The 26,090-nt window shown below is 39.7% G+C and overlaps 1 protein-coding gene across 2 annotated transcripts in view; it reads left to right on the forward strand.

Annotated features, from left to right (window-relative positions):
• Positions 1 to 26,090, forward strand: part of PREX2 (phosphatidylinositol-3,4,5-trisphosphate dependent Rac exchange factor 2) — a 787,616-nt gene that overhangs the window by 623,480 nt on the left and 138,046 nt on the right. For both annotated transcript variants that reach the window (XM_055546191.1, XM_055546192.1), the window contains 6 exons: positions 1,869 to 2,017; positions 7,612 to 7,697; positions 13,675 to 13,811; positions 17,154 to 17,271; positions 18,943 to 19,127; positions 21,501 to 21,662. In XM_055546191.1, coding sequence (XP_055402166.1) covers positions 1,869 to 2,017; positions 7,612 to 7,697; positions 13,675 to 13,811; positions 17,154 to 17,271; positions 18,943 to 19,127; positions 21,501 to 21,662 — 837 coding nt within the window. The remainder of the gene's footprint in view (positions 1 to 1,868; positions 2,018 to 7,611; positions 7,698 to 13,674; positions 13,812 to 17,153; positions 17,272 to 18,942; positions 19,128 to 21,500; positions 21,663 to 26,090) is intronic.

Consider the following 26,090-nt stretch of genomic DNA (forward strand, 5'->3'; position numbering starts at 1 on the left):
TCCATCAGTAAAGCACATGCTTTGATTGATTTTCTCATTGGGTTAATGCTGATTAATGTACTCTCACCCCACAAGACTTTTAAACAGAGGAATCTCCCAATCATTCATCCATTCACTCACTCAGGAATATTTATTTAGTACCTGTTATGTGATTGGCAGCATTCTAGGCTCTGGGAATACAGCAGTGAAGGAAATAGACAAAATTCTCTGCCCTCATGGAACATGCGTTGTAATGTTCTGTCCCAAGTATATTGGGTTTAAAGTGTTCCTACCTTTGTCTGCCTTGTAAAATGCTTACTCCTCAAGCAAATGTCTCTCAGTATATACATTTTTAATAAGGAATGTGAGAATGAGTAAAGCATGGCTTTTAACTTTGAACCTATTTAAAGTCAGTAGCCAGCTATCACTCATTCTAGCTGCTGATGCCTGAGGTCTCTGCTTTTGTCAGCCTCATGAAAGACACAGCTTTCTGTTTAGTTGCTCAGTCCTGTCCTACTCTTTGCAACCCCATGGACTGTAGCCCACCAGGCTCCTCCGTTCATGGGATTTTCCAGGCAAGAATATTGAAGCAGAGTGCCATTTCCTTCTCCAGGGGATTGTCCTGACCCAGGGATCAAACCTGAGTCTTTTGGGTCTCCTGCATTGGTAGACCAGTTCTTTCTGCTGAGCCACCAGGGAAACCCGCTGAAAGCTTTATGTATAGCGTATTAATGTCAGAGAAAATAAATCTGCTCAGGTCATACCCTGTTAGTGGGCCTGGCCAACAAATAAATTTTTTTGTTAATTTTCTATGATGAGGAAATGTTTTCCCCATTTTCAGATGATGTTCTTGGAGCGCAGGTTCACCTGACTCTGCCACCAATAAAATGCCCTCTGCCAGGTTTTCATCCTTTAGCTAGTAACCAGCATATACTATAGTTTACAGGCAGTGTGCATGTGTGTGTGCGTGCTTGCTGCTGCTGCTGCTGCTAAGTCGCTTCAGTGGTGTCCGACTCTGTGGGACCCCATAGACGGCAGCCCACCAGGCTCCCCCGTCCCTGGGATTCTCCAGGCAAGAACACTGGAGTGGGTTGCTTAATCGTTTCTATTTGTGAACCCATGGACTGTAGCCCGCCAGGCTGCTCTGTCCATGGGATTTCCCAGGCAGGAATACTGGAGTGGGTTGCCATTTCTTCCTCCAGAGTACCTTCCTGACCCAGGTATGCAGCCCGAGTCTCCTGAGTCCCTTGCATTGGCAGGTGAATTCTTTACCCCTGAGCCACCCTATTTTTTCCCTTTTTGGCAGTAGGGTTAGTTAAGAAGATTGACCTAGTTGGCATGCAGAGATAATGTTATCCTTCCAGCGTCTTGTGATCCATGCCTGTTGGAGCTCTTCCTTGGATTCCAGGCATTTCTCTCTCCTTCCCTGCAGACACCTACGCTGTGTCAGGCTAGAGATGCATATTTGGTTGTCATCCATGTCTGTATAGAGGTTGTAACTCTCTGAGTTAATTGGATATAGATGGAAAACACAGGAAAAACAATTAACCTGAGGTTTGACTATAGTTAAAAGGATGAAGTAAGAAGAACTATTAAAGATAACAGAAAAGAAGGGTCACAGGTGAAGTACAGGGTTAAGTCCTGGAAGGAGGGAGAATTTCAGTATAGATGGGTGATCCAATGAAAAACTGAATCAAAGGGAGTAACTGTGTTATCTCTTCCACAGTTCTGTACTATGAGGTTGTATAAAAACATTGCAGATGTATTAAAATGTCAGAAATCACTAAGTTCTAGACCTTTTCAGATTCTAATTCTGTGAAAAAGTAGGTTTCTTATTAAAATAAATTTTTTTTTGTTTTTTTTTTTTTTTTTTGCTATTTCTCTCCTAGATGGCTGGCATGGAAGTTGGGAAAAAGATTTTTGCGATTAATGGTGACCTAGTTTTTATGAGACCTTTCAATGAAGTGGATTGCTTCCTGAAATCATGCTTAAATAGCAGAAAACCTCTAAGAGTTCTCGTGAGCACAAAGCCAAGGGAGTATGTTGTATAGTTTATACAGTGTTTGAAAACATTAGACATTAGCAAGTAAAATAGAAAAGTTAGCAAAATCGGTGTCTGAAATTAAGCATCTCACTGCTTGCACATTTGAACCTCACCAACATCACTGATACTGGTCTTTAGATGATGGAAAAGTTATGTTGCTTATGATGGTTAAGCTACTTTATGTTGCTACTTAAAGCAGGTTAATTTCAGCAGAAATAATATTTTCCTTTTGTTACCCCAATTTTTCTTGTTTGGGTTGGGTTGAGCTTGATTACCAGTAGGAAAACCAGCAGGACACTTGGTAATGGAAACTTTATTCCCTCATGCTCCCTAAATCCAAGGATTTCAGGGACTATGAATGGATAAAACACCCTGTGTTGAAACACACAATTTGTTGTTCAGTTGCTCATGTAGTCAGCTGTTCATGTCCCCTTCTTGGCTACCCTATGGACTGTAGCCCACCAGGCTCCCCTGTCCTTCACAAACTCCTGGTGATGGGTCTTTTCCAGTGAGTTAGCTCTTTGTGTCAGGTCCACAAGGGGATACACATAATTACATCTTTATAGAATGGGAGCATGATTAATGATCTGGGGGCTTTATGAAAAAAAATTAATAAGATATTATGGATATACTTGGGAAACATTGGCTTTTGGTCTGAAAATCATCAATGATCTAATGTCCCTGAATCAGATTTCCATGAACCAATTAATCAAGAGAATGTATATTAAGTACTTAGCATAATGTCTTAACATGATTATATCCATATTTCTCTTTAAATTATATTATTTATCCATATTTCTCTTTGAATTATATTATTTTTCTATAGTAATAAGCAACTTCATTAATTTTAAGATAAATGAAGGTTACCACTTCAGAAGCAAAAAGGCTTATTTTAACTGCTTATGAAAATATTCTAAGTATATATGGTATAGTGTCTTCCCTACCTTGATATGTATTTTCAGCAATAGCTGAATCCGTCATTTATCTTAGGAGTTGAAGTGCAGTGTAATGGGCTAGTTCTGCAGTGTCATCCAGGTAGAGGCTCTAGCTTCTACCCATGGCTTACCAGGGGGTCTGAAGGAGTGAGCACGACTCATCAAAGTTAGTAATTTAGGAAGACTTTGAGACAGAGGGCAACAGATAACCATAATAATGTCTTTTCTCTAAGCCTAATTAATATCTTTTGTTGTCTTTGTGACCGTGACCAGCTTTTTTAGCCCACCTAGCTCCTCTGTCCATGGGATTTCCCAGACAAGAATATTGGAATAGGTTGCCATTTCCTTCTTCAGGGGTCTTCTTGACCCAGGGGTCAAACTCAAGTCTCCTGCCTTGGCATGCAGATTCTTTACCACTGAGCCACCAGGGAAGCCCAGTTATGGTCTATTACTTCCCTTTTATACAATCCTATCTAAGATGAAGCTTACCTAGTTGCCTACCTCTGAATTTCAGTTCAGTCCCTCAGTTGTGTCTGACTCTTTGCAATCCCATGGACTGTAGCACACCAGGCTTCCTTGTCCATCACCATCCCCAGAGCTTGCCTAAACTTAAGTCCATGGAGTCGGTGATACCATCCAACCATCTCATCCTCTGTCATTCCCTTCTCCTGCTTTCAGTCTTTCCCAGCATCAGGGTCTTTTCCAAAGAGTCATTTCTTCACATCAGGTGGCCAAAGTATTGGAGCTTCAGCTTCAGCAGCAGTCCTTCCAATGAATATTCAGGACTGATTTCCTTTAGGGTGGACTGGATTGATTTCCTTGCTGTCCAAGGGACTCTCAAGAGTCTTCTCCAACACCACAGTTCAAAAGCTTCAATTCTTCAGTGCTCAGCTTAAAGGTCCAACTCTCACATCCATACATGCTACTGGAAAAACCATAGCTTTGATTAGACAGACCTTTGTTGGCAAAGTAATGTCTCTGTTTTTAATATGCTGTCTACGTTGGTCATAGCTTTTCTTCCAAGGAGCAAGCACCTTTTAATTTCATGGCTGCACTCACCATCTGCAGTGATTTTGGAGCTCAAAAAAATAAAGTCTGTCACTGTTTGCATTGTTTCCTCATCTAATTGCCATGAAGTGATGGGACTGGATGCCATGACCTTAGTTTTCTGAATGTTGAGTTTTAAGCCAACTTTTTTCACTCTCCTCTTTCACTTTCATCAGGAGGCTCTTTAGTTCTTCTTCACTTTCTGCCATAAGGGTGGTGTCATCTGTATATCTGAGGTTGTTGGTATTTCTCCCGGCAATCTTGATTCCAGCTTGTGCTTCCTCCAGTCCAGCATTTCATGTGATATACTCTGCATGGGCATTTAAAAGGAAAAGGACAGGCTGGAAAAGGATGAGGCCATAGGATTCCAGAGCAATTATTAGTAAACTAAAGGCCGTCACCATGGTTCCTTGCCCTCTGATTTAACCCTGTAAATACTTTTCATTGATCATAGACATTTCAATTCAGAGGACTGGGAAGCCATCCACTTCAATACTGAATAGAAAGAGGCAAATCCTTAGTCTTAGAATTAGTTGCTAGATGAGCAGGGTTGAACCTGGGTGTTCTGACTCTTCCTTCCATGTCTGCTGCACCGTATCTGAAACCCTGTATTTCTGGCCCAGATTCAAGGCTCTTTCACCACTTGCTTGTTAATTGTGTTGTTTCAGTATCCTTATCCATAAAAAAATTGGGACTGTAAGAGTGTTACAGAGGTGCTAAGAACTTAAATAAATCTAGGTTTGTAAAGAACCTAGTCATGTGTTCAGCACGTAGTATGTCCTCCAGTGATGTTATCTGTGATGCTTATCTGTTCTTTTATTTCATTTTTTCCCCACTGCTTCTTTATTACGTGAAAAGTAAGTTTCACATTGTATTTCAAGACTGTTTTGAGAATTGTTGTTGTTCAGTCGCTAAGTCATGTCCAGCTCTTTGTGACCCCATGGACTTCAGGATGCCAGGCTTCTCTGTCCTTTACTATATCCTGGACTTTGCTCAAACTCATGTCCACTGAGTCAGTGATACTATATGGAATACTCAAGTTTTTCCTTTTTATTTTTAATTTGTCTGAAATATTGTAATCTTTCCTTTATGCCCTTATTCCAACATATGATTCATGTCAATCATTCTCATATTTTCTTACAATGGCCACTTATAATTTATGTAGTAAAAAGGCAAAAAATGAGAGGCAAATACAACAGAATTTTTCTTTTGAACCCATCTGTATTTTACACATTGATTATATCAAGGAATTTTTCAAAAGGCTTTGTAGCAGATAATTTAGTGCACTCATTTTCTACAGGAAATGAGCATTCCTCTTGCATAAATTTAATCCTTCATTTAATAGTATAGTGGTCCCAGCAGGGAAACATATTTTCCAAAGGTCATTTTATGAAGAGAGTTACAGTGTTATGAATAAAATGCATCTCACAGTGTTCTGTACAAATTTTGTTAAAAATGTAATAATCTTGAAGATTAGAGCAAAGTCAACCTCGAATAACAATATAAGGATAGACTTTACTCATAAAGAGTTTTGAGAGTCCATTATGAATTTTTCACAGTTCAAAAGCACCAATAATTCACCATGGCCAGAAAGGTCCAAGTTATTTTAGTGTGAGTCTTAAGTCACTTCAGTCATGTCTAACTCTTTGTCACCCTATGAACTGTGGCCCGACAGCCTCCTCTGTCCATGAAATTCTCCAGGCAAGAATACTGGAGTGGGTTGCCATTTCCTTCTCCAGAGGATCTTCCTGACCCAGGGATCAAACCTGCATTGCTTATGTCTGTTGCAGTGGCAGGTGGGTTCTTTACCGCTGGTGCCACCCGGGAAGCCCATTTCCCCAAAAGTGAACTCTCATTCAAGAACTCTCATTCTCTTATTCATAGTCAAGCATAAGCTACCTCTATTTTTTATTTCATGCTCAGAAGATGTGTTTATTCCCTTTTCTTTTCCTTAGTCAATCTTCCATCTTCCAGTGTACCTTTGACAGACCCTAGGAGCAAGGTGTTGGAAAAGAAGCAGATATAGCCTTATATAGCAAAGTGTTTAATTAAGGATAAAGGATAAATTCATTCCATAAGCTCAGTGCCACCAATATACAGATCACTTCATAGTGTGTAACCTAATTTATATAACATTTTCAGGGCTTCCCAGGTGGCTCAGATGATAAAGAATCTGCCTACAACTCGGGAGACCTGGATTTGATTCCTGGGTCAGGAAATCCCCTGGAGAAGGGAATGGCTACCCACTCCAATATTCTTGCCTGGAGAATTCCATGGACAAAGGATTCTTTAAATTCTATAATAACACTTTCAGGCTTCCCTAAAACAGATAGTTTGCATTTCTGTCACAGATTGCCAGAATGCCTGCCAGGGTTATATTTGAAATTATAGGGCCAGCCTCTGCCTTTAAGTCTAAGTGTAGCGTGTATCTTTCTGAAGTTTTGTAGACGCAGCATTGCTCAAACAGCTCCGCCAGCTCTTTCATAAACAGTGAGTAAGTGCTGCTCTACCTAACTTCAGACTCTGTCTCATGTTCCCTTGAAATGCTGCCAGCTTTTATTTCATGATTCATTCATCATCTTTTGAAAAACACTTTTGTTTTTTGGGCATCAAGCGCCATTCATCAACATTTATTACAGGGTATTCATTTGTCTTTGCTCTCTCTGGAAATTTATTTAGACTCATTTTTGTTGTTATGATGTTGTGTCTTATCTCGAGTTCGCTGCTTTTCATTGTTGCTCTCTGATTTCTGCCTTCCTTCCTTGGAGTAGCTTGTTTATTACTGCCAGTTTATTACTCCATCCCTGTTTGCCATGATGGCTGACTCAAGATCTCCATCCCTTCCTCTTCATTTCCATGTGGGTTCATTAAAAAATACGGCTTTTCTTATTCAGATTTACCTTTTGATGTGTTATCCTTTTGAAATTCCACTGAATGAACACGAAAGTTAATCATATTCTTAAATAAATGATTTTGATACTGTGTTTGAAAGGTCTGTTCTTTAAAACCAGCTCTTTGTTGTTGCTCTTTGCTGAAGTTCCCAACAGGTAGAAATGGATGAACCTTGTGTTTCTTTTATGTTAATTTTAAAAGTGAGACTTTGCAAAGTGCACCAAAGGCTTTGTCAGAGTAAACTAGGAAGAGATGCTTCCATTGTACTAAGTACTTGCGCAGTTCATAGCATGAGACAGGGCAGTTTACCAAAGGTTTCTCTTTTCACCTTCCCTGACACCCTGCAAAGTAGTTTTAACACCATCATCTTTTTGCGGAAACTGGCTCAGTTAAGCAGTTCATGCAAGTTAGCCAAGTATTAAGGGACTAAATCAAGATTCAAAGGGAGGTTGGTGTGACCAGAGCCTGTTCCTTGGTCAGGATATTCTGTGCAATGACTGTGTTCAGTGGGAGATATTGGGTGCCTGCTCTGGGTCCCTTGGAGGTGCACCCCCCATGCTTATCCAGCCCAGTCTCTTTCACACATTAGACCCCAGATATGTATTTATGGAAGGATTGAATTTTATTCAGTCCACAATAGCTGTGTGGACAGCTATTGTTTTAACCAGTTGTGGCATTTTAAAGTCATCTTACCTTATTTTCTATTGACTTTAGGACAGTGAAAATCCCAGATTCAGCGGAAGGACTTGGCTTCCAGATCCGAGGATATGGCCCTTCAGTGGTGCACGCAGTAGGAAGAGGTGAGAAAGCGGTCCTGTGTGGTATCCAACTGGCCAGCAGGTTTGAATGGTCCTTACTGAACAAAAATGTGTGTAATCATGTTGCTATGGATATTCTCAATGTTTGCTGTATTAGCTCAATGGTAGTGGCTCAGTTGGTCAAGAATCTTCCTGCAATGCAGGAGACTCTGGTTCAATCTCTGGGTCAGGAATATCCCCCAGAGAAGGAAATGGCAACCCACTCCAGTATTCTTGCCTGAGAAATCCAGTGGACAGAGAAGCCTGGCAGGCTACATTAGATGGGGTGTCAGGAGTCAGGCACGATTTAGTGACTAATCCACCTCCACCAGAATACTCTTATTTAAACAAAACAAAACAAAACAAAACTTCTCCAAATTGTAAGCCAAATTTATCATTGTTAAAAATTCATAAGAGAATGATTCCTCTCAATCTCACTTTTCTCCATGTTTCAGTGTAATCAAAGGATGTAATGATTTTAAGATGGTCTGTTTTTCTCTGACAGCATATTACTGTATTTCTGTCAGCAATTCTATATGTGAGTTTGGGTTTAAGAATTATCTGTGTGGTTTATGTAGCGTCTGCTGCTGTATGATTACTTCAAGGGGTCTCATAAACCATGTGTTTTATAAACCATCAAATGCAATTTTAAATTAAATAATTTAGGGGACCCAAAACTTAATGTTTATATTTTATTCTCTTTCTGTTTGACAGGCAAATCAGCTTTTGATATCTCTTGTTAACATACACACTTTTAAATTTTATGCTAACATTGATGTAATTTAAAGAAATAACTGTTAGATCCCACATTACTAACCACAGTAAATAAATTGCTGCTCTAGCAAGAAGGATCACAGTAAGCGACATGTTTATCTCAACAAGAGATATACATGCTTTTCATTACTAAGATATGTGACTTGTAAAGCATCTCAACATGATCGTTCCAACATTAGACTGGGAAATTTTGAGATGACATTGCTATCGGAGTCAAATTTATCAAGAACACACTAGCTAGACCTCTATTAGAGTCTATAAAATCACTTTCATTAGTGTATGTGTGATAAAAATTAACCTTACTTCAAAAACTTCTTTTCACTCAGACTTTTAAAATACATAGATTAATAGATATTTTAAATATTTCAAGTTACTCATTAAAATTATAAAACAGAAATGGGATTCATTGCATACCGAAAGGGATGTTTGATGTGATAAGTATTTCCTTCATTTTCACTAGCCCAAAAAGGAGCCAGTCACTTTATTAGTACTATGAAATAACTGAAAACCAGAGTGAATCAAGTTTTTTCTTTCCTTGTCTTTTAAGGAGCAAGGTTGTATTTTGGAAACTTAGTCGTAGGGTTAAGTCCAATTCTGGTTACTATGCCTTTTGCTTCTGAAGAAGAAAACAAAGAAATGCTCATGTGCTTCTCCTTTCGAGTGAATATGAAATAAGATAATAGCCTGTGGTTTCCTTTTGCGCTGTAATCTTGCCATGAAAAAATAAACTTCTTTCCCATTTTTCTTCTTCAGCCTTTTCCCATGGTCGCACACTAGAGCATATCAATGACTGAACTTCTACCTGTGGAATCTACAATTCCAGTATGCCAGGTTCTGGTGCTGGAGTCTTTTTTTTTTAATCTCTCATCACTTTGATATTCTCAGGTTATTTTAAAATTCAGTTGGTTTGTAAGTGAACTGTAGTTCAATAAAAAACAATAAGCAAAATTTGATAGGGTTGTCCAAGCTTTGGATACTTCTCCTTTTCTGCTGGTGAATTACATCCTACAGAGTACCACTTCCTCCCTGAGCCAGCTTTATCCCCATGGTGGGTCACTACCATCACTTGTCTGCTTCATTAGGATCCTCTCATCCCTGTCTCTCAGGTGCATCCAGGGTCCTCTTGGCCTTATCCCTCAGGTGCATCCAGACCACCTCGTTTTGGCCTCAGATAAGCCTCATTACAGCCTTTGCTATTTCTTTTGAGCAGCTGAGAAAGAATTGTCTTGGATAGGGAATTAGTGTCATCCCAAGTCACTGTCTAGTCTTTTACTGAGCCCCTGTTACTCCTCAGCAGTCTCTTTACGTGTCTGATCAGTTTTCTCCTCATCATTGCCTCCTGTCTCCCAGGTATGAAGCCTTCCAAGTCCTATATCTTGTTGGCTACTTGGTCATCATCTGTTTTTCTCCTACTCTAGAGGAACAGGTGTTCCATTTTCTTCTCTGGAGTTCAACGTTAATATCTCTATAAAGATTCTGGAGCCTATCCCTTCAGATACTGCCTCTGCGGTATTACACTGTCAGATAGTCCCCTTACAGAATTTTCAGCCTTTCTGTTCACTGAATTACTATAGTAAAGGCTATAAAAATAGCCTTGGGTTTCCCAGGTGGCGCACGTGGTAAAGAACCCACCTGCCAATGCAGGAGACTTAAGAGATGCCAGTTTGATCCGTAGGTGGGGAAGATCCTCTGGAGAAGAAAATGGCAACCCACTCCAGTATTCTTACCTGGAGAATCCCATGGACAGAGGAGCCTGGAGAGCTATAGTCCATGGGATCGCAAAGAGTCAGCCACAACGGAAGCAACTTAGCATATACAGCACACATAAAAGTGGTCAGCTTTTTCCTCATTGAAATAAACAAAGAAACAAAACTATCTTGAATTGAACAGCAAACTCAAAACTTGCCTTCTTCCTTATTTTCCCCTCTGGATCCTTGACATTCAAAATTTGGTCCAAAGACCGACAGCATTGGCATCACTTGGGAAATGGTTAGAAATATAGAATCTCAGGCCCCATCCAATACTTACCTAATCAGAATCTGCATTTCAACAAGATACCGCCCCCCCTCCCAGGTGATTGATATGCATGTCAAAGACTGAGACTCTCAGCTCCAGAATATTGCTCTCAGGACTTTAATTTTTGTCATGACCAAACTTCCCAAAATGCTGGTCTGTATTTTGGCTGGATCTTCCTCACATCCTACTTGAATTTCAGCCCAGTGCTATAGCACCTCCCACCTCGTACCCATGTCTTCAAGAGTAGCCCATGTCTTATAAGAGTAATCATGGACTAAACTGAGAAGTGCAAAGGATATTGAAAGTTCCTGTCTTAATTGAATTTTCTGTCCCATTTGTTTAAACTGACTAGTCTTGTTGGGGTGAAACGTTCATATTTTGACTTCTGAGATGGTGCTTTTCAGATTTTTCTCCTATCCCTTCTCTGCCAACTCTTCATCTGTTGACCCCTTAATTGTTGGCACTCTCTTCTCTTCTCTACCTTCTGTGCTTTCTACATAAACAATTGTATTGATCCTCTTTGCTGGGGATTTCTGAATTTCTTTGCTCAGATTCCTTGAATTCTATAGCCAAGATCTAATTTTTATTTTATTTTGTTTATTACACATCAGTGCCCCTTTGGCACCTTAAAATCCAGTATTTTCCCCAGTTGAACTTTTCATCTATTCTCTGAAGTTGCTTTACCTCCGGGCAGTCTCTCTTTATTTAAGTAACTCCATCTACTCAGCCACTGAGTCCAGAGGCTTAGGAATGATCCTGGGTACTCTCACCTCTCCATCAACTCCATCATCAAACATCAAATACTTGATCTCGTTCTCCCCTTCATAACTAATGCTACCTTAATTCCAACCTGGGAATTTGCAGTAGATGCTTACTGTGATTTTGATTTTTGACTTGAACTCCAATGATCCATCCTGTTTCAGTGGGTGGGGAGGGATCATGTCACTTCTCTGCTTAAAACTCTTAAATGTTTTTCCTCTTGTGTATATAATAATGTTCACTTCATAAGTTTCAAAACCTGCCTCTGCTTTGTCCTCCTGTATTTTTCACTCACTTTCATTCAAGACGGACACCAGTTGCCCCTATGGTCCCAAATGTCCAGGTTATTTCTTGACTCAGTACCTCTTTGGGGCTGTTCTTTCTTTTCTTCTTGTTTGTTTGTTTGTTTTTTTTTTTTTAAATATTGGAGTATAGTTGATTTAAAATGTTGTGTCAGCTTCAGATGTACAGCAAAGTGAGTCAGATATGCATATACATATATTTACTCTTTTTAAGATTCTTTTCCCATATAATCCATGACAAAGTATTGAGTAGAGTTCCCTGTGCTGTGCATTAGTAGGTCCTTTTAGTTATCTATTCTATATGTAATAATGAGTATATGTCAGTCCCATTCTCCAATTTATCCCTCCCCTTTTCTTACCTCCTGGTAACCATAAGTTTGTTTTCTACGTCTGTTGTTCTATTTCTGTTTTGTAGATAAGTCCATTTGTACAACCGCCCCCCCACCTTCTTTTTTTTTCAAAGATTCCAGGCTGTTCTTTCTGCTGATAATGTCCCTCCCTTCCTCCTTCAATGCTCAGCTTAATCCAGAAAAACCACTTAATATTTCTGGAAGTGAATTTTAGTGAGAAGAAAATGTATACTGTCTTCTTGAATATCAATTATGTTCTTTAACATGTTTAATAACATGTTGAATAATTCCTTCATTATTTGCTTGCAAAGGAAGGTTCTTCTAACATGCTTATGATAATTTTATAATCATTGATATTAATTACATATATTGTATTTAGCAGTGGTGCTTTGTAAATGTTGATTTGTTCAGAATATCAAATAGTATTGATTGGCAGGTCCTGAAAATCTTAACTCACTGGTTAGAATATGCCACTATATCTGTGCAAATAAATGGTGGACAGTTGATGTTTTCTGATTAATTTTATTCTCCACAAATTCTGTGCTTCCTGACTCTTTGTACATATCTTAAACTCATTTTCTTTGCAAATCCAGTTCACTCCTAGTTGCTATGGACTTGATTTTTTTTTAAAGAATTTCTTTTGTCATTTAAAAAAAAATGAAAGTGAAGACTATTTTAATATTTAGAGATTTTGTAGACTAAATGAAGGTAAAAAGGCCTGTGCTTCTGGTTTTCTCATTTTGCCATTATATTTGCATGTATAGAATATTAGATTGATTAGACTTTTGAAAGGGGAAGTAACTGATTAGCATGATAGAGATCTCTTTATAATATCCCTTCAAACGAATTCTTAGATGGGGTGGGAAGATATTCTCTTCAACACAGTTTGAATGGCCAAATAAATAGAGAATGTTTGAGAAGGCATTGCCATCAGAGCCAAATTCATCAAGAACTCTTCTGTCCATGGAATTATCCAGGCAAGAATACTGGAGTGGGCAGCTGTTCCCTTCTCCAGGGAATCTTCCCAACCCAGGGATTGAACCTGGCCCTCCCACATTGCAGGCAGATTCTTTACCATCTGAGCCACCAGGGAAGCCCATGAACATACTGCTAAGTCACTTTAGTCGTGTCCGACTCTGTGCAACCCCATAGACGGCAGCCCACCAGGCTTCCCTGTCCCTGGGATTCTTCAGGCAAGAACACTGGAGTGGGTTGCCATTTCCTTCTCCAATGCATGAAGGTGAAAAGTGAAAGTGAAGATGCTCAGTCGTGTCTGACCCTCAGCGACCCCATGGACTGCAGCCTACCAGGCTCCTCCATCCATGGGATTTTCCAGGCAAGAATACTGGAGTGGGGTGCCATTACCTTCTCCGCCATGAACATACTAGCTAGTTCTTTATTATATTTTGAAACTGCGATGAACTTGTAGACATGGGGTGGTTGGGAAGTGGAGGGTACAACACATTGGGAGAGTAGCATTGACATATATACCGTGTGCATAGATAGCTATTAAGAAGCTGCTGTATAGCATAGGGAGCTCAGCTCATGATGACCTAGAGGGGTGGGAAAAGGGATGGGATGGGAGGGAGGTTCAAGAGGGAGGGGAGATATATATATATTAAAAACTAACACAAAATTATAAAGCAGTTATACTCTAATTAAAAAAAATTGCTATATGGAACTTAAATAAAATAAAGTTGCTTCCCTATGTTACATGGGATAGAAATGAATCATATTCCTATAATTAGTTTTTGGCAATTTTCTCATTTGTATTTAAAGGAACTGTGGCTGCAGCTGCTGGTCTTCACCCTGGACAGTGTATCATCAAAGTCAACGGAATCAATGTCAGCAAAGAGACACACGCCAGCGTAATTGCCCATGTCACGGCCTGCAGGAAGTACCGGAGACCAACGAAGGTAAATGCCCTGGTGCAGCTGTAATGGCGAGCGCGCTCAGAAGGCCCTGGGGGTGGCATGCGGTGATGCCAGAACTGTCTGTGGTTTCCGCTGCCAGGTTCATGTTTAAGCGCAGCATTGTCAGTCTCATAACGCTTCTTTTATGTGCATAATTAGTTATAATCGATTCTGCTTAAGTGGCCACAGTTTGCTGCTGTAGTATTATCACCAGTTTAAACAGTGTCCTGGGCTATTTTCATCTTCCTTGTGATGAGTTTTTAAATAGTTAAGTGTTGATCAAATTGAAATCTAAAGGCCTGAACTATTTTCTTGACAGATGCTTTAGAATCTGTAATGGTCAGCATATATTTTGTTGGTATATATGAATTATAAATGCTTACACTGTTTATTATAAAACTTCTGTGAGAAAAAAATTGTAGGTTATACTTTATAGAGTCCATGATTGGCTGTTGGATATGTTTTATTTAGGTAACTGAATTTAGCTCTTAAAAGAAAATACCACAATGTGCTTGCCATTACTTAAAATTTTAAGTATTGTCCTCTGATTCAAACTTTACATCCCATACAAAAAAAAAAGTTAAAATCCTATTTGGTAAGCTAAACTTACTATCTCATGAGATACAAATGAGTATTGGGTTAGAAAAATAAAATTCTCTCAAATTAATTGAGTGCAAAAGGAATTCTAAAGGAGAGGCATTCTGTTTTTTCTGTCATGCACCTAAAATACTCCTTTTTTTGGATTTGGGAGTATGATTTTGTGTCCAAAATGGAAAGCTGAATGACTACTTTCTCTTGGGCCAGGACTGACATCCTGCAAAATACTGAGCCTCCAAGAAAATAGCTGATCAATTCTGCTTACTAATAAGGTCAAACGAGCATAGCAAATTGGAATTCACATGCCGATCCATAGGTTACTTGGATTAACAGTAGTTTCATACATATTTATTGAACTATGTTAGTGAATGAAGTTTTAAAAAGATACTGAAATGATCAGATCTTTCCCCTTATGCCAGAATTTTAAGAATTAGTTAAACTGAGTTGAGTTGAGTTTCTTTTCATTTCCCTTATCTTCCTTGTTGGAGAGGTGTTGGCCAGTGAAATAATTAAGAAAAGGAGTAAATAAACAGAGAAATTCACCAGGTATATAACACACTCTAGCAGGTATCCATTGCTGCAAGACAGACTGTTCCAAACTTTGTGACTTGGAACAACAGTGATTAATTATTTCTCTTGCTTCTCCGGTTGACTTGGTGTTGGTTCCTTGAGGGCTTCATTCTGCTGGGAACTGACTGGTGCTGGGGTCCCCTCCTGAAGGTTTCTCACTCAAGAGCCACTCCACCTGGTCCTCCTTTCCAGTCCTAAGCATAATTCTCCTTTCTGCATAGTGTCTAGGTTTCAAGAGGGAATATTCCGAGTGATGATCTCTATATTGTGCTTGTTACTAGCCCTCCGAAAAGTCATATCACATGACCAAGCCCAGGGTCAGAAGGAGCTACACAAAGGTTTGGATTCTGGGGGATTGGTTCCTTGAAGGCCACAACCAGTTACCAAAGTTTATTTGCATGATTAAGTGTTAACTAGCACTTTAATGATGTGGTTTTGGTGCTCAGTTGCTCTGACTCTTGGCAAAGTCATGGACTGTAGCCCACCAGGTTTCTCTATCTATGGAATTTTCCAGGCAGGAATACTGGAGTGGGTTGCTCTTTCCTTCTCCAGGGGATCTTCCTGCTCCAGGGATTGAGCCCTCATCTCTTGCATCTCCTGCATTGGCAGGTGGATTCTTTACCACTGCGCCATCTGGGAAGCCTTTTAATGATATGTGAAAATGAAGTTGCTCAGTCATGTCTGACTTTTTGAAGCCAAACCCCAGGCTCCTCCATCCATGGGATTTTCTAGGCAAGAGTACTGGAGTGGGTTGCCATTCCCTTCTCCAGGGGATCTTCCCAACCTGGGGATTGAACCCAGGTCTCCTGCATTGCAGGCTTTACCATCTGAGCCACCAGGGAAGCCCTTCAGTTCAGTTCAGTTCAGTTCAGTCGCTCAGTCGTGTCCAAGCCCTTAATGATGTATAAATGAAATGAAAGTCTCTTAGTCATGTCTGTTTCTTTGTGACCCCATGGACTATACAGTCCATGGAATTCTCCAGGCCAGAATACTGGAGTGGGTAGCCTTTCCCTTCTCCAAGGGATCTTCCCAACCCAGGGATCGAACCCCGGTCTCCCGCATTGCAGGCAGATTCTTTACCAGCTGAGCCCCAAGGGAAGCCCAAGAATATTAGAGTGGGGAGCCTATCCCTTCTCCAGCGGATCTTCCTGACCCAGTAATTTAACTGAGATCCTTCTGTTGCAGGCAGATTCTTTACCAACTGAGCTATCAGGGAAGCCTTTAATAATGTATAGCACTACAATAATTAAACACAATTGTGAAGATGGATAATACAAATTATATCACACTTCAGTCATGCAACTCATCTTATCACCCTACCTAGGAAAACTACAAACATTAAAGTAATGCAACCCTGTAAACATTTACTTGGTAGCCATTTCATCTTTCTCATTTATCTAAATAAGATGGGGAACTGCTACTTAAAAAATATAGGATCATTTATGATGTAGAAGGATTAAAAGGTAGTTATATCAATTGGGGACCCCATGAGTTGAAACATCTTCTTCCAGTTTTCTTATTGGTTTGATTCACAAAAAACATTAAGTGTATTTGAAACATGTGTGACTGTTACGAGAGCTTTTTAGGGACTTCCTTGGTAGTCCAGTGGTTGCGATTTGCCTTCCAGTGCAGGGGGTGCAGGCTCAATCCCTGGTGAGGGAACTAAGATCCCACATGCCTCATGGCCAAAAACTAAAACCTAAAACAGACAGAACACTGTAACAAATTCAATGAAGGCTATAAAACTGGTCTACGTAAAAAATATTTTTTAAAGAAGTACATTTAAATCATCTGTACACTTACAGATGACTGCTTCTTCAGAAAAGTATCCATCTACCATTTATTTTGTTTACAAATGTAATCTATAGTTCATTGTACGATATGCTTGAGTCATTTGAGTAAGACATTTGGGAAATACATCTTATTTAAAAACCTATCTTTGGAAGAAAAAAACCCTCAAGCTTAAAAAGGTCAGTTTGTTAAAAAAATATTAATTGCCATTGACTTCCTGTCAGTTTTGGACACTGACTTTCCTTCTCTCTCAAATTTTATTGTATTTAAACGAGAAGGGTGAATAAGATTGTCAGCTCTTCTTCTGAAGCACATTTATGAAATGGATATGCATTTTAGGAAACACTGATATTAAATACCTCTGAGGTTTCTTTCCTTCATTTCCAGCAAGATTCCATACAATGGGTTTATAATAGTGTTGAGAGCGCTCAGGAAGACCTTCAGAAGTCCAACTCCAAACCGCCAGGAGATGACGCAGGGGATTCCTTTGACTGTAAAGTAGAAGGTGGGTTTCTTCTTCTCCTCTTGGGCTTATAGGATTCTTTGTCAATGTGCCATTGCTGAGTCCCAGTTGTTAAAAACCTTATATGTTCAGGTGACTACCTTAGTCATCATCTCAAATAGACGTCACGTCAAATCCCTAAGTCATGATTGCTCACGGCTAACATGGAATAACTACGACGCTTTCTTAGGCTCTCTGTTATATATTTTACATGGATTACCTTATCAGCTTATCAGAAATGAAGCTCTGTTTTGTTGTTCAGTCACTCAGTCGTGTCCGACTCTTTTCTACCCCATGGGACTGCAGCATACCAGGCTTCCCTGTCCTTCACCATCTCCCAGAGTTTGCTCAAACTCATGTTCAGTGAGTCAGTGATGCCATCCAACCATCTCATTCTCTGTTATCCCCTTCTCCTCCTGCCTTCAGTCTTTCCCAGCATCAGAGTCTTTCCAGTGAGTTGGCTCTTTGCATCAGCTGGTCAAAGTATTAGAGCTTCAGCTTCAGCATCAGTCCTTCCAATGAATATTCAGGGTTGATTTCTCTTAGGATTGACTGCTTTGATCTCCTTGCAGTCCAAGGGACTCTCAGGAGTCTTCTTCAACACCACAGTTCAAAAGCATCAGAATTATCATCACCCTAACTTTATGGAGAAAAAATTGAGGTCCATGGAGGTTAATGAATGTGCCCAAGCTAGTAAGTGGTAGAATGAGGATTCAAACCCCAGCTATAATGTGTTTCCTTGTTTTGAGTTTAAATGTTGCGTCAACCTTCCCACTCCAATGTGGTTCACAAACCATGAGTACCTGCATCACATAAGATGGAGATACAGAGGCTCAGCCCCACCCTTGATCTACTGGGTGAGAATCTCAATTTTAGCAAGATAATATCTGTATGTACAATAAAATTTGAGAAGCCCTAGTTTAGAAAGTTCATAGTTCCTTTGAAATTACGTTTTTTCTGCTCTTGCCTATTTTATATTTACTGGTCCTGCCTTTATTCTAGGAATTAATTGTTTTAAGTAAACTAGTACTGTATTTTTACTTAGTATTTACTGTTAGAATCCTCATTCCTCAGCAGTTTCTTGCTTGAGACTACATTTTTTTTTCACTAGCTGACTGATTGTTGGCCAAAAACCTATAGGAATATATTTGGGATGGAAATTTTATTACGGTCAGCAGTGATACATTTTCTCAATGAGTTAGTCTCAGAAGATGCTGTTTGGAAAAATTCAGGCACTCTCTGCTGAAAAAATAATTATTGCATCTCCTTTCTGCTTCAGTATGATTTTCTGTATTTTTCTGCTTTGAGAAAATATTCATCCAATGTTTGAGGCAGTTTTAGGAACCCTGACTTGAAGCTATGCATGATTTTCATGAAAAAATGGTATGTCTCATGTTGATACAGATATAAGTAGGCATGCATATGGTCCATAGATCAAAACTGGATGTGCAAAGATAAAACTAGTCATATTAGAAGGGTAAGGTTTGGATCAGTCAATTTTGTATTTTTTTTCAATGCTCTTCTTTTTAAAACCGTTAGCTAGATACTTCATTTAGCACATCAGATTTAGTCACCCTTTAAAAACTCTAAAAAATATTCAGAGAGATTCAGATTATTTGAAGAGACTAAAAAACCCTTCCTGAATTTGCTGAATTAAAGTCGTCTTTTTTCCAGAGGTAATTGACAAGTTCAACACCATGGCGATCATCGACGGGAAGACGGAGCACGTGAGTTTGACGGTGGACAATGTCCACCTGGAGTATGGCGTTGTGTATGAGTATGACAGCACCGCTGGGATCAAGTGCAACGTGGTGGAGAAGATGATCGAGCCCAAAGGCTTCTTCAGCCTCACTGCCAAGGTACGAGCGGTCCCATCAGAGAAAGACATTATGGTGTCAGTAAAACACCTGAAGTCCTCATCCACCCCCACTTTAAAAAATGAAATAGCGTGAATGCTTCAGCTGTCCGCTCATTCAAGTTCTCTTTCTTCTTCTTTTTTCCCCCATTACTCAACTGTGTATAGTCTTTTTTTTTTTTTTTTTTAATTGACCTCCTTTGGAGCACAGTGTTATGTTAGATGAGCTGCTTGCCCAGGCGAGCATTAGTTGATTTGGCAAAGGTTCTCTGCATTTAGTAAGCTTGCTATGTCTGTGAATTCAGTATCGTGAAAATGGTTCAGATGGTTTTCATGACAGATGGTGCTTTCCTAAATGTACATAATCCTCTGAAGAATATTTGAAGTCGTAAAATGCATTCAAATTCTGTAAGGCTCATGTTTATTTCATACAGTTTCTCGAAGCTTAGAGACTAGTTTATGAATAGATCTTCAGGTGTGTATATAATTCTTAGTTGTGAAGAGTCTTGTCCTTAGTCCTTAAAGCAAGACAGGGAGGGAGGAAGAGGATCTTCATCCAAATGGATAAAACACGTGGTAAGTAGGAGGTCACCCTGTTTGCTTTCCACGATCCTTCCACAAAGTAAATCGGTCAGACTCCTTTGCACCCTCCGCAGGTCAGAACGTTTGTGTTCCATCTACTTTTACATCACCCTGGGAGGATTCAGGTACAACAAGAAACATGTATCTTCACCACCTTTATTTCTTCATTTCAGTTCGTGTTTCAAATGTGTATAGTTGAGATAGATCTAGTAACAACAGCTGGTATTTTTAAAATTTTAGTGGAAGAAAATAATAGAAAAATCCAAATGCACTATTTCAAAAATAATTATTTTATGTTTTTCTTTTATATTCTGAAAGTCAATTTCTTTTTTCATTTGTTTTTTAAAATTTAATTGGAGGGTAATTGCTTTACAATATGAAGTCAGCTTCTTAAAATTATCCCATCATTATGTTGACATTGTACCACTATATGTATCTATTGATAAAGAATCTATAGTTTCAAAATTCAACCCATTGCCAACTATTAATAAATTACACTACTGAGAAGATCTATAGAAGACTTTGGGACCAGTTTATTGTAATTATTTTATCTCATTTTCTAACTCTTTGAAATTTACAAAATTACGTGGTTTATTTTATATATGACAACTGTACAACTTAATACTGTATATATTTCTATTTTACACATGAAGAAAGTCAAAGAAATTAAGAAATTTAACCAAGACCACACTGCTAATGATAAAGTGAGCTCTGATTTCTAGACTAGTTATTAAACCAAAAACTCACACTCCATATTCTGCAAGACAGGGAAATGGAAGTGGTGAGGGAGCTCAAATAAACATCTATACATTGTCTATCTCACACTGTATTATAAAAATCTCATGCAAAGTTGTAATCAGTCATTGTGATCTTTGAACAATCATAAATGCTACATATACATAATGTTCGTGCTAAGTTGCTTCAGTTGTGTCCAACTCTTGCTTCCAACAACATTGGAGCTTAAAGACTAGTTTAAGCTCCTCTGTCCATGGAATTCTCCAGGCAAGAATACTGGAGTGGGTTGCCATGCCCTCCTCCAGGGAATATTTCCAACCCAGGGATTGAGCCTGCATCTATTATGTCTCCTGCATTGGCAGGTGGGTTCTTTACCACTAGTACCACCTGGGAAGCCCACATATAAATAATACACATAATTAATTCTCTGTTCATTGGAAATTCTCAGTGATTCATGATGTATACACACACATGCTGCCTATAATCAATTCAGATAGCCAAAAGATTTACTAATTGAGCACATCATATGAATGGTTTTATCTGCTGCTTTCATCAGACAGAGTTCAGACACTGGAAGCAATGTTGTTTTTTAACTTTGGCAAGAGAAAGTCTCATTTATTCCATCCTTCTTCGAACATTTGTTATTATAAATGCACTCTCTGTATCAGGCTCTCAGTAGCAAGAAAGGATATGGTTTTCCTTAGTTTTTGTTGTTCCACTACCAAGTTGAGGAAAAAAAAATGTTCTGAATAACTCTGACTAAAATATGGGCAGTGTGTTCCCACATCAGAGTGTACTGATTTATTCAGCAGGGTGTCTTTGAAGTCCCCTCACCTCCCTCAGGCAGCCTTTTATAGCCAGCAGAAGGGAAAACAGGAGATGCCAGACACACAAGTCCATCACTTCACTGCCAGGGTTTATTGAACACAGAAATCCCAGGCAGCTAAAAGAAGCACACTGGGGAAAAAACACCCTATGTTGTGGAATTGTGAACATTTTATTTGGCTGATTTTGAAGCTTTTATTTTCTTGTTCTGTTTTATGTGTGTGTGTGCCTACAGATTCTTGAAGCCCTGGCTAAAAGCGATGATCATTTCGTACAAAACTGCACCAGCCTTAGCTCTTTGAATGAAGTGATACCTACTGACCTTCAAAGTAAATTCAGTGCCATTTGTAGTGAAAAAATTGAGCGCATATGTCAGAGAATATCCAGTTATAAAAAGGTAAAGTAAAGGCTCTGTGTATTTCACACGTGATTATTATTTAAATTATTATTGTAATGTCAAATTTAATTCAGTGTTTGATTTTTTATTCCTTATTTATGTACCAGTTTATTGAAATAATGATAAGATTTATATAGCATTTTAGAGTTTTTCAAATGCCTTTATATCCTTTACCTCATTTGATCTTTGCAAGCTAAGTCATTATTTCATGTTTTCCAATATAATAACTGAGACCTAGACAATTAAATTGGGATTCCCAGGTGGCACAGTGGTAAAGAATCCACCAGCCAGTGCAAGAGAAGCAGGAGATGTGAGTTCAATCCCTGGGTTGGGAAGATCCCCTGGAGGAGGAAATGGCAACCCACTCCAGTATTCTTGCCTGAAAATTCCATGGACAGAGGAGCCTGGCGGGCTATGGGCTGTGGTTTCACAAAGAGTCAGACACAACTGAGCATCATGCCTGCATTCATGCAAAGAATTAAATTTCTTACTGGCAAGTATAGAGTAGGGATGTTAATCCAAACCACGTAATTCTGAAGTCAGATTTTAAAATGATACAGTAGTTGTTCTTTACCTGTTCTCTCAACAGAGGGAACAGGGTCCTCAATCAGAAAGTACTTGGAACACAGGCTGTTTCCTTCATTAATTGATCATATTAATTGAGCACCTTTTATGTGTGAAGCTGTTCTTGGTTCCAGGAATATGGCAGCAAAGATTCTTCCCTCATGATGTTTCCATTTGACTGGGGGAGACAGCAACAAAGTAAATACATGTCTACAAAGGGGAAAATAAACTATTGAAGAGAATTATGAGGACAACCATGGTGGGAAGTACCAGTGTGGGAACTCTGAACTGGGTACTAGAGAAAGCATCCTTAGGAAAGCTTGTATTTAAATGACAAGTAGAGCTCTTTCTCCAAAAGGGAGGAAGAAGCCTTCAGGTAGACAGAACAGCTGGTGGTGGTGTTCAGTTGCCAAGTCGTGTCCAGCTCTTCATGACCCCACGGACTGTAGCATACCAGGCCTCCCTGTCCCTCACCATCTCCCGAGATTCACCTATGTTCATGTCCATTGAATCAGTGATGCCACCCATTTCATCCTCTGTTGCCCTCTTCTCATTCTGCCTTCAGTCTTTCCCAGAATTAAAGGTTTTTCCAATGAGTCAGCCGTTGGCATCAGGTGGCCAAAGTATTGGAGCTTCAGCTTCAGCATCAGTCCTTTAGGCCTCAAAGCAGAAAGAAGGCCACGGTGTCAGGTGGAAAGAGATTAGTCCTAAGAGTGGAGACTTCAGCAGGGACCAGCATGAGATGCTGTGAAACTCGGTATCTTTCGGGACTTTGGATTTTCTTCTTACATCAACGAGAAGTTGGAAGTTTTTAGATATAATGGTGGCTTCATTTAATGTAGGTTTTGAAAGGTCATGCTGGGAACTTCCGTGGTGGTGCAGTATCAATACTTAGCCTGCCTGTGCAGGGGTGTGGGTCCAATCCCTGGTCAGGGAGCTGAGACCCCACATGCCTCGTCACCCAAAAACCAAAACATAAAGCAGAAACAGTATTGTAACAGACTTAATAAAGATGGTCTACATCACATCCAAAAAAAAGATAGTGCTGACTCCCCTGTAGGAGTAGATTGCAAGGTGCAATCTTGCAATCTAGAGAGGTGTGTCCAGGTGAGTGATGGTGGTGGCATAGACTCTGGTGAAGACAGAGCAGACAGAGAACATTTAGCGAATTTGACAATATATTTTAGAGACAGAGTAAATAAAAATGGATCTCCAAAACATATCTTTTAATATATTTTAATTTTTTTTTCTATTTGTATCAATGGGAAGATAGCTAATTAAATTATTTTCTTCAAAGTGAGGCTGGTTGCATGGATATTTTGCTTGCACATGTGTGTGGGGGAGTTTAATAGCCAATGAATGACCTAAAAGGAAGAGTTTCCTCACCAGAAAGTGAATTAGCCAAATTCCCTGGTGGCTCAGACGGTAAAGCGTCTTTCTACAATGCGGGAGGCCTGGGTTTGATCCCTGGGTGGGGAAGATCCCCTGGAGAAGGAAATGGCAATCCACTCCAGTACTGTTGCCTGGAAAATCCCATGGACAGAGGAGCCTGGTAGGCTATAGTCCATGGGGTCACAAAGAGTCGGACATGACTGAGCAACTTCACTTTCACTTTTCACTTGATCTTGAAGTTCTTGCCTGCGGAAGTGTGACTGAATACATCTCTGTTCTTTAAGCTAAAAAAAAAAAAAAAAAGAGTGAGGGAGAGACTAGTTGCTTAAAATTTGATGGTCATACTAGGAAATATTATCTATCCCAGTGTCTGTGAATATGACTTAACTGACTATGTTTGATATGGTAAATAAAAGATAAGCCCTTTTGTGTCCAGATACATCCATTTAAAAATAGGCAAATGCATGAAAGAATACCCAAGAAATTTCAATCTCGGTTACCTCAGGTAGGAGAAAGAAAAGAGGACTCGCTGTGTTTTTCTTTAAGGCCTTCCTATACTGTTTGGCTGGATGGAGGAGCCTGGAGGGCTGCAGTCTATGGGGTCGCTGAGGGTCGGGCATGACTGAGCGCCTTCACTTTCACTTTTCACTTTCCTGCATTGGAGAAGGAAATGGCAACCCACTCCAGTGTTCTTGCCTGGAGAATCCCAGGGACGGGGGAGCCTGGTGGGCTGCCATCTGTGGGGTCACACAGAGTCAGACACGACTGAAGCGACTTAGCAGCATACTGTTTGGCTTGTTAAGTTGCATATATATTGATGTCATAATTTTATGAAGAAAAAGTGATATTCAAGATCACTGTATAACTGTCATATCTGTTCACCCTCTTTCCATGACTGCTGTTGACCCCTTTGAGTTTGAGAACGATTCCATGAATAAGCCTTGTGGAAGCCGAAGAACAGAAGATTTTCTTTTTACTTTTCCTGTCCCTTTGAGATGTGACAGTTCTTTGAAGTTAAATTTAAAAGCTCTAAACAAATGCAAATTAGTAGTTCCCTTTTGAACACATTTTGAAAAGAGAGTCATTCTACTTCAGAGATAGATCTGTATAAAGTATGGTAGGGTTCAGGCAGATTCTGGTTATCAAACTTGTCACGGTTCTGTGTCTCATTTTTCTACCTCGTTTTCAATTTCTTCCTATTTTCTCTGCATTCATTCAAACAACAAAAGCAGTAGAAGTAGCTTAAAGAAATATACATAGGGGAAGGTAAACTATCTAAGTAAAAGCAAAACATTAGGATGAGGGCACATTACATAGGGTATTGATTCAGCTGCTTTAAGAAGGGCCAAGACAACATAGACTTAAAGCAGAAAGTTTATTTCTCACTCTTGTGAAAGCCCAACCGATAGGGGTCCAGTGTGCTGGGGTTTGATGATCTTCTGGGGATCCTCCTATATTTTTGTTTTCTCCTCTAGGATATTGCCCTCTTCCACAAAGCCAAAGTTGGCTCACCACCACCATGTATAAATGAATTCCCCTTAAACGGGGAAAGAGAAAGCAGAGAGTGAATTGCTTCCTTTTGAGGGCAGGACCCAGAAGTTGTACACACCATCCCTATTTACATCTTGTTAGAGTCGGACATGACTGAGCGACTTCACTTTCACTTTTTACTTTCATGCATTGGAGAAGGAAATGGCAACCCACTCCAGTGTTCTTGCCTGGAGAATCCCAGGGACGGTGGAGCCTGATGGGCTGCCATGTATGGGGTCGCACAGAGTCGGACACGACTGAAGTGACTTAGCAGCAGCAGACTTTTAGTGCAAAGGAGGCTTGGACATGTAGTCTCAAACTGGGCATCCATGTGCCAAAGTAAGGGCTTCCCCGGTGGCTCAGCGGTACAGAAGACTCGGGTTCGATCCCTGGATCAGAAGGATCCCCTGGAGGAGTTCATGGCAACCCACTTCCAGCATTCTTGCCTGCAGAATCCCATGGACAGAGGAGCCTGACAGGCTACAGTCCATAGGATCGCAAAGAGTCAGACATGACTGAAGTGACTTAGCATGCATGTGCCAAACTAAAGCTTAAGGAACTTTATTACTCAGAGAAAGAAGGAGAGAATGAAGATTGAAGGAAAATGAACAGGTAAATTTAGAGATAAAGCTATGTTAGAGGGACTTCCCTGGTGGTCCAGTGGTTAAGACTTGACCGTCCAACGCAGGGGGTGCGATTTTGATCCTTGACTGGGGATCTAAGGTCCCACATGTCTCAGGAACAAAAAGACAAACAACAAAAATCTTCCCATAAAACAGATGCAACACTGTAGCAAATTCAATAAAGACTTTAAAAATGGTCCACATCAAAAAAAGATAATCTTAAAAAAATTATTAGAAGAGATGGTATAAAAATTTTTTATTTCAAAAAAAAATTTTTTTTAAAAGATGATATTCATTGGAAAAAAAAAGAGAGAGAGAG

Source organism: Bubalus kerabau, chromosome 14 (genome assembly GCF_029407905.1).
Source record: "Bubalus kerabau isolate K-KA32 ecotype Philippines breed swamp buffalo chromosome 14, PCC_UOA_SB_1v2, whole genome shotgun sequence".
Taxonomy (NCBI): Eukaryota; Metazoa; Chordata; class Mammalia; order Artiodactyla; family Bovidae; genus Bubalus; species Bubalus kerabau.